The sequence below is a fragment of the Amaranthus tricolor genome, chromosome 16 (genome assembly GCF_026212465.1).
Source record: "Amaranthus tricolor cultivar Red isolate AtriRed21 chromosome 16, ASM2621246v1, whole genome shotgun sequence".
Lineage (NCBI taxonomy): Eukaryota > Viridiplantae > Streptophyta > Magnoliopsida > Caryophyllales > Amaranthaceae > Amaranthus > Amaranthus tricolor.
Window position 1 is genome coordinate 15,805,066 of NC_080062.1, and position 8,655 is coordinate 15,813,720.

General features: G+C 37.9%; 1 protein-coding gene across 1 annotated transcript; it reads left to right on the forward strand.

The window, feature by feature from the left end:
• The first annotated feature begins 4,814 nt into the window (after positions 1-4,814).
• LOC130802569 (uncharacterized) lies at positions 4,815-7,244 on the forward strand. Its single transcript, XM_057666582.1, has one exon. It carries the CDS (start codon positions 4,815-4,817, stop codon positions 7,242-7,244), a length of 2,430 nt encoding a protein of 809 aa, XP_057522565.1.
• The last annotated feature ends 1,411 nt before the right edge of the window (positions 7,245-8,655 follow it).

Genomic DNA, 8,655 nt, shown 5'->3' on the forward strand with positions numbered 1-8,655 from the left:
TAATCCTTGTTCCTTCTTCATCGTTCATTCTTCAAAGATGATTGTTCCTTGTTCATTCGTCATTGTTCATTCATTATTGATCATTGATCCTTGTTCATTCTACATCGTTCATTCATTATTGATCATTGATCCTTGTTCATTCTTCATCGTTCATTCTACAATGCTCATTGATCCTTGTTCATTCTTCATTGTTCATTGTTCATTAATAATTGATCCTTGTTCATTCTTTATTGTTCATTCTTCAATGATCATTGAACCTTGTTCATTCTTCGTCGTTCATTCTTCAATGATCCTTGTTCATTTTCATCGTTCATTCTTCAATGATCATTGATCCTTGTTCATTCTTCATCGTTCATTGCTCATTGATAATTGATCCTTGTTCATTCGTAATCGTTCATTCTTCAATGATCATTGAACCTTGTTCATTCTTCGTCGTTCATTCTTCAATGATCATTGATCCTTGTTCATTCGTCATCGTTGATTCTTCAATAATCATTGATCCTTGTTCATTCTACATCGTTTATTCTACAATGCTCAATGATCCTTGTTCATTCTTCATCGTTCATTCATTATTGATCATTGATCCTTGTTTATTCTTCATCGTTCATTCTACAATGCTCATTGATCCTTGTTCATTCTTCATTGTTCATTGTTCTTTGATAATTGATCCTTGATCATTCTTCATCGTTCATTCTTCAATGATCCTTGATCCTTGTTCATTCTTCATCATTCATTCATTATTGATCATTGTTCCTTGTTCATTCTTCATCGTTCATTCTACAATGCTCATTGATCCTTGTTCATTCAATATTGATCATTGATCCTTGTTCATTCTTCATCGTTCATTCTACAATAATCATTGCTCCTTATTCATTCTTCATCGTTCATTCTACAATGCTCATTGATCCATGTTGATTCGTCATCGTTCATTCATTATTGATCATTGATTCTTATTGATTTTTCATCGTTCATTCTACAATGCTCATTGATCCTTGTTCATTCTTCATCGTTCATTCTTCAATGATCATTGGTCCTTGTTCATTCTAAATCGTTCGTTCTACAATGCTCAATGATCCTTGTTCATTCTTCATCGTTCATTCATTATTGATCATTGATCCTTGTTCATTCTTCATCGTTCATTCTACAATGCTCATTGATCCTTGTTCATTCTTCATCGTTCATTGCTCATTGATAATTGATCCTTGTTCATTCGTAATCGTTCATTCTTCAATGATCATTGAACCTTGTTCATTCTTCGTCGTTCATTCTTCAATGATCATTGATCCTTGTTCATTCGTCATCGTTGATTCTTCAATAAACATTGATCCTTGTTCATTCTACATCGTTCATTCTACAATGCTCAATGATCCTTGTTCATTCTTCATCGTTCATTCATTATTGATCATTGATCCTTGTTTATTCTTCATCGTTCATTCTACAATGCTCATTGATCCTTGTTCATTCTTCATTGTTCATTGTTCATTAATAATTGATCCTTGTTCATTCTTTATTGTTCATTCTTCAATGATCATTGAACCTTGTTCATTCTTCGTCGTTCATTCTTCAATGATCATCCTTGTTCATTCTTCATCGTTCATTCTTCAATGATCATTGATCCTTGTTAATTCTTCATCTTTTATTCGTTATTGATCATTGCTCCTTGTTCACTCTTCATCGTTCATTCTACAATGCTCATTGATCCTTGTTCATTTTTCATCGTTCATTGTTCATTGATAATTGATCCTTGTTCATTCTTTATCGTTCATTCTTCAATGATCATTGAACCTTGTTCATTCTTCGTCGTTCATTCTTCAATGATCATTGAACCTTGTTCATTCTTCATCGTTCATTCTTCAATGATCATTGATTCTTGTTCATTCTTCATCATTCATTCATTATTGATTATTGCTCCTTGTTCATTCTTCATCATTCATTCTACAATGCTCATTGATCCTTGTTTATTCTTCATCGTTCATTCTATATTGATCATTGATCCTTGTTCTTTCTTCATCGTTCATTCTTCAATGATCATTGATCCTTATTCATTCTTCATCGTTCATTCTTCAATGATCATTGATCCTTGTTCTTTCTTCATCGTTCATTCTTCATTGATCATTGATCCTTGTTCCTTCTTCATCGTTCATTCTTCAAAGATGATTGATCCTTGTTCATTCGTCATTGTTCATTCATTATTGATCATTGATCCTTGTTCATTCTTCATCGTTCATTCTGCAATGATCATTGCTCCTTGTTTATTCTTCATCGTTCATTCTACAATGCTCATTGATCCGTGTTCATTCTTCATCGTTCATTCTTCAATGATCATTGATCCTTGTTCATTCTTCATTGTTCATTGTTCATTGATCAATGATCCTTGTTCATTCTTCATCGTTCATTCTTCAATGATCATTGATCCTTGTTCATTCTTCATCGTTCATTGTTCATTGATAATTGATCCTTGTTCATTCTTAATCGTTCATTCTTCAATGATCATTGAACCTTGTTCATTCTTCGTCGTTCATTCTTCAATGATCATTGATCCTTGTTCATTCTTCATCATTCATTCATTATTGATCATTGCTCCTTGTTCATTCTTCATCGTTCATTCTACAATGCTCATTGATCCTTGTTCATTCTTCATCGTTCATTCTACAATGCTCATTGATCCTTGTTCATTCTTCATTGTTCATTGTTCATTAATAATTGATCCTTGTTCATTCTTTATTGTTCATTCTTTAATGATCATTGAACCTTGTTCATTCTTTGTCGTTCATTCTTCAATGATCATGCTTGTTCATTCTACAATGCTCATTGATCCTTGTTCATTCTTCATCGTTCATTCTACAATGCTCATTGATCCTTGTTCATTCTTCATCGTGCATTCTTCAATGATCATTGATCCTTGTTCATTCTTCATCGTTCATTGTTCATTGATAATTGATCCTTGTTCATTCTTAATCGTTCATTCTTCAATGATCATTGAACCTTGTTCATTCTTCGTCGTTCATTCTTCAATGATCATTGATCCTTGTTCATTCTTCATCATTCATTCATTATTGATCATTGCTCCTTGTTCATTCTTCATCGTTCATTCTACAATGCTCATTGATCCTTGTGAACCATATGCATGTGATTCTGCTCATGGTTCAAGTCATTCAAGCTCCCATTCTGTTCTCCATGATACCACTCATCCTGAGGATGCCCCAAGCATACCAAGATCATTACAGTTCCCAAGAAAACAAGAGAGCCCCAAGCAAACAAAGAAGGGAACAGGAGAGAATTCCAAGCAAGCAAGAATGAGAACAGGACAATCACAAGACACTGTTCGAAAATCTGACTACCAGGCCATCTTGATGCACTGCCTGAGAATTAACCACGAGCTTCCAGAGGATGAACAAGGTGGATATGGCAACCTTATACATGGGCCTACCCATCAAGGGCCTAGGACCCTACTGACAATTACTATGGAAGACGGAGGGATCAGTGCAAGGTACCCCAGTCATCAGTAAAAGGCGCTCAATACTTAGTCTATTTTTGTTTGGTTTCTGTTTTGAAAATAAGCCTTGTGATAGGAACGTGTAAAGATAGCCGTTGTAAATACATAGAAAGCTATATATAGGCATCTAGCCTTAGTGTAATGATGGATTCCGGAGATTAATAAGAGTTTTCATTCAGTTTACATAGATTCAATCCCTTACATTGCTTAGAACATTCTCTTCATTTCCTTGAGTATATTGGCGTATAGTTTTCAATCAGTCCCAACACGATTCAAGAGTAGACAATCTCTGAAGCTAGATTGAGGAGTAATCTAGGGTGTAACCTTTGCTACAAGAGCGAGTGAAGCCTTGAGGAAGGTCGTGGATTCAGCCCAAGGGTGAAGGAAACCTGAAGAGGAGGATCACGAGGCTGGCCTGAGAATCAAGAAGCGCATTCTTGGGTGCATATTGGTGGAGTTTGTGAAGGCTTTCGCATTTATTTGGCTATCTCCAAGTGAAGGAGTGATTCAATGCAAGATTGAGAGGGCGAGGGACCCAATCTTGGTGCAAATTGGTATCAGAGCGTAAGTGACGAGAGGGCACAACCCAGCATTGTTGAAAAGAGAAACGAAGGAATATCCTGCAAGGAACACCAGAGGCGACTGGCTTGTAACGCGTGCGAATCTGGTAAAATCGTTCAAAACTTACATTCGGATTTACATGCAATTGTTAATCCGGATAAAGGTGATCTTCAATTAATCTTTGATATAGTTTTTAAGGCTTAATTCAATTTCTAATTGGATTAAACGAAGTTTTCAAAATCTGGGAATGCAAAATTCGTTTTCTGACAAATTGGTTCTCTACATTTGTTCTTCATCAAATTCGTCGTTTCAATTGTTTTTAAATTTGTTAATTGCTCATAATTACACGTTTTCTTATCACGATTTGATACATTTGAACATTTATCAGGCAATCTTGAAGGAGATTTATTACTTGGCGCGTTTTCTGAGTTTGAAAATCAAAAAAAATTAATTTAGGGTTTCAGAATTTCGTTTCTGGTATTCTTGAATACATTGTTGATTGTCATTATTGCTGTGGGAGTTTATCAACCTGATTCTTGTTAGAAATAATTGTTTGTTGGTATAGCTGTGATATTTGCTGTGCATCCATACATTGTTGTCTTGTTGCATTATTTGTTTGAGCATCTTGTTTGTGAGCTGGTATCTAGCTGTTGAGACTTAGAGCCCCTGTGTGCTTTGTGTGTTGGTTCCTAGCTGTTGAGACTTAGAAGCCTTATTGTGTCTGTGTGCTTGCTATTTGTTTGTTGAGACCTAAACCATGGAAGCAAGAATGGAGGCTGTAGAGGCATTCGTACAAATGATAATGCAAAGAGGATTTCCACAGGGACAACCCCATCACCCTAATAATGATCAGGAGGATAAAATGTTGAGGATAGACATGAAGGAATTTGATGGACAGTCCAGCAATCCTGAGGATTATATAGAATGGGAAGCAAGTATGGAAAGATACTTTGAATATAGAGGAACTACACCTGAAGGACAGTACAAAGTGGCAAAAATGAAACTCACTAAACTTGCTGCTATGTGGTTGGAAGGAATACAAAGGCAGAGGGCAAGGGAACATAGGGAAAGAATTGATACTTGGGATAAATTGAAAAAGCACTTGAACAGGAAGTATGTTCCCATCAATTTCAAGCATCAAATGTACATTAAGTGGAGCACTCTTAGTCAAAAGGGCAGAACTGTGACTGAATACATACATGAATGGGAAAAGTTGGTGGTGATGTGTGATATAGAGGATGCAGAGGACTTGAAACTGACTAAGTTTTTATCTGGGTTGAGAGAAGACATTAGGGATCAACTCATGACCATGCCTACACTAGACCTACAAACAGCTTTTAACCTAGCCCCAATCTATGAGCAAAACTTCAACAAGAGAAGGGTGACAGGGAACAGCTACAACAGATCCCCTAAGGCATACCCACCCAAACAATCTAGACCTATATCACCCAAGGCACAGAGAAAAACAGAGCAAAACCTCAATGCCCCTGACAGAATACCTATACCCTTGAACAAGGTGGTTTGCTTTAAATGCCATGGACATGGACATTATAAAAAGGATTGCCCCAACATCAGAGTTTTCACTGCTCAGGAATGGAGGGAAATCAAGGAGGATACCCAACCCAAGATGATGTTAGTAGTAAGAAATGGTAGGGTGGAGGAGGATTGGCCTCCAGTGGCTGAGCATGAGCCAGATGGATCTTACAGAGTTGATGAATTTGGCAAAACAGTAAGGTATGAACATAGTACTGATGAAGAAGAGGTTGAGGAAGGATTGGAGAAGGTTTTACCTGAGGAAGGCTACTACAACCTGATTATAAGGAGAAGCCTACACACTACTTATGCTGAAGAAGAAAACAACCAGAGGGAAAATATCTTTCAAACAAAGTGTAAGGTAAAAGACCAAGTCTGTGACATGATTATTGATGGAGGAAGTGAATCAAACTGTGTTAGCTTGGCTTTAGTAACAGATCTGAACTTGAAAACTAGACCTCATGCACACCCATACAAACTGAAATGGCTGGACAACAATGCTACTGGTACAGTGAATAAGCAATGCTTAATAGGGTTTACTATTGGATCATATAAGGATCAAGTGTTGTGTGATGTGCTAGATATGAATGCTTGCCATGTACTATTGGGTAAACCATGGCAGTATGACAAGAGGAGCATGCACAATGGGTTTACAAACACCTATATCATAAAGCATGAAGGAAAGCTCAAGGAGTTAGTTCCCCTGCCTCCCCACAGAACTGTTCCCCCTCTTGTGAGGGAACCCGTACATTTGATCAGCAGGAAAGTTTGTGAAAAGGAAATCAAGAACAAGAATGAGGTATATGTCTTAGTCACTAAGGACGTAGAGCAAGCAGCTGAAATACCTCAAGCAGTGAAACCCCTGTTACAGCAGTTCAAGGATGTGTTCCCTGATGAGTTGCCTGAAGGTTTGCCTCCTGTAAGGGGAATTGAACACCAGATTGATCTTATACCAGGAGCCCCTTTACCCAATAAACCAGCCTACAGAGCCAATCCCACAGAAACCAGAGAGCTACAGAGGCAGGTTGAGGAGTTACTACGCAGGGGATATGTAAGGGAGAGCCTCAGTCCATGTGCAGTGCCCACTCTGCTTGTACCAAAAAAAGATGGGACTTGGAGAATGTGCATAGATAGCAGGAGTGTTAACAACATAACCATCAAATATAGGTTTCCCATACCTAGGATAGATGATATGTTGGATGAGCTAGCAGGTGCCCATTGGTTCAGCAAGGTTGACTTAAGGAGTGGCTACCATCAGATCAGAATGAAAGAAGGAGATGAGTGGAAAACTGCCTTCAAAACAAAGTATGGCTTGTATGAATGGCTTGTCATGCCATTTGGTCTAACAGGAGCCCCCAGCACCTTTATGAGATTGATGAATGAGGTGTTGAGACCTTTTTTGGGAAAATTCATAGTAGTCTATCTTGATGACATCTTGATATACAGCAAAGGATTGAAGGAACATCTTGGTCATTTGCAGCAACTGTTTGAAACTTTGAGGAAGCAAAAATTATATGGGAAATTGGAAAAATGCAGTTTCCTTATGAAGGAAGTGGGATTTTTGGGATTCATTATAGGTAAAGATGGGGTGAAGGTTGATCCATCCAAGGTAGAGGCTGTGAAGAACTGGTCTGTGCCTACTTCTGTTACCTAAGTGAGATCTTTCCATGGCCTTGCTTCTTTTTATAAGAGGTTCATTAAAAACTTTAGTACCATTATGGCCCCCATAACAGAATGTACTAAAAAAGGAGTATTTAGTTGGACCCAGGAAGCACAGAAAGCCTTTGAAACAATTAAGGACAAGATGTGTACAACCCCTATTTTGAAGCTCCCTGACTTCACTCAACCTTTTGAGGTTGAATGTGATGCTAGTGGAACAGGCATTGGCGCAGTCCTAGTGCAAGAAGGCAGACCAGTGGCCTATTTCAGTGAGAAACTGAATAAGTCAAGACTCAACTACTCAACCTATGATAAAGAATTTTATGCAATGATTAGGGCCTTGGAAAATTGGTTTCATTACCTGAAAATACAACCTTTCATCCTATACACTGACCATGAATCTTTGAAGAACATACATGGACAGAACAAACTCAACCCTAGACATGCTAGGTGGATAGAATTCCTTCAGACTTTTAACTTCTCTGCAAAGTACAAAACAGGGAAAACCAATGTTATTGCTGATGCCTTAAGTAGAAGATACAACCTCTTAGCTATTCTTGATGCTAAAGTGCTTGGCTTTGAAATGATTAAGGATTTGTATGCTAATGATTCTGACTTCTGTAATATATATGCTGCTTGTTTGACAGAACCTCAAGGTGATTTTCACCTACAACAGGGCTTTTTGTTTAAAAATAACAGACTGTGTATACCCAAAACTCCTTTAAGGCTGTTACTAGTAAAGGAAATACATGAGGGGAGTTTAAGTGGACATTTTGGGATACAAAAGACCCTAAATATGCTTAGTGAACATTTCTATTGGCCTAAAATGTTAGGGACCATAGGCAAACATATTTTGAGGTGTGAGTCATGCATTAAAGCAAAAATCACCTTTCACAAAGGTGAATACAGACCACTGCCTGTAGCTGATAAGCCTTGGGAGCATGTGAGCATGGACTTTGTCATGGCACTACCTAGAACCCAAAGGCAAAAGGACTCTATCTTGGTGGTTGTTGATAGATTCTCAAAAATGGCCCACTTCATTGCTTGCAATAAAGTGGATGATGCCAAACACATTGCTCAGCTGTACTTTAGTGAAATTGTGAGACTACATGGGGTGCCCAAAACCATTGTGTCTGACAGGGATGGCAAGTTTCTTAGCTATTTTTGGAAGACCTTATGGAAATTACTAGGTACAACCCTTCTGTTTAGCACCAGCCATCATCCTCAGACAGATGGCCAAACAGAGGTCACCAACAAAACCCTAGGTTCAATCTTAAGAACCCTAGTAAGTAAGCACCTCAGGGATTGGGATCTCAAGCTGAGTCAGGCTGAATTTGCTTATAATAGATGTCCAAGCTACACCACAAAATATACTCCTTTTCAGTGTGTTTATGGGGAAAACCACC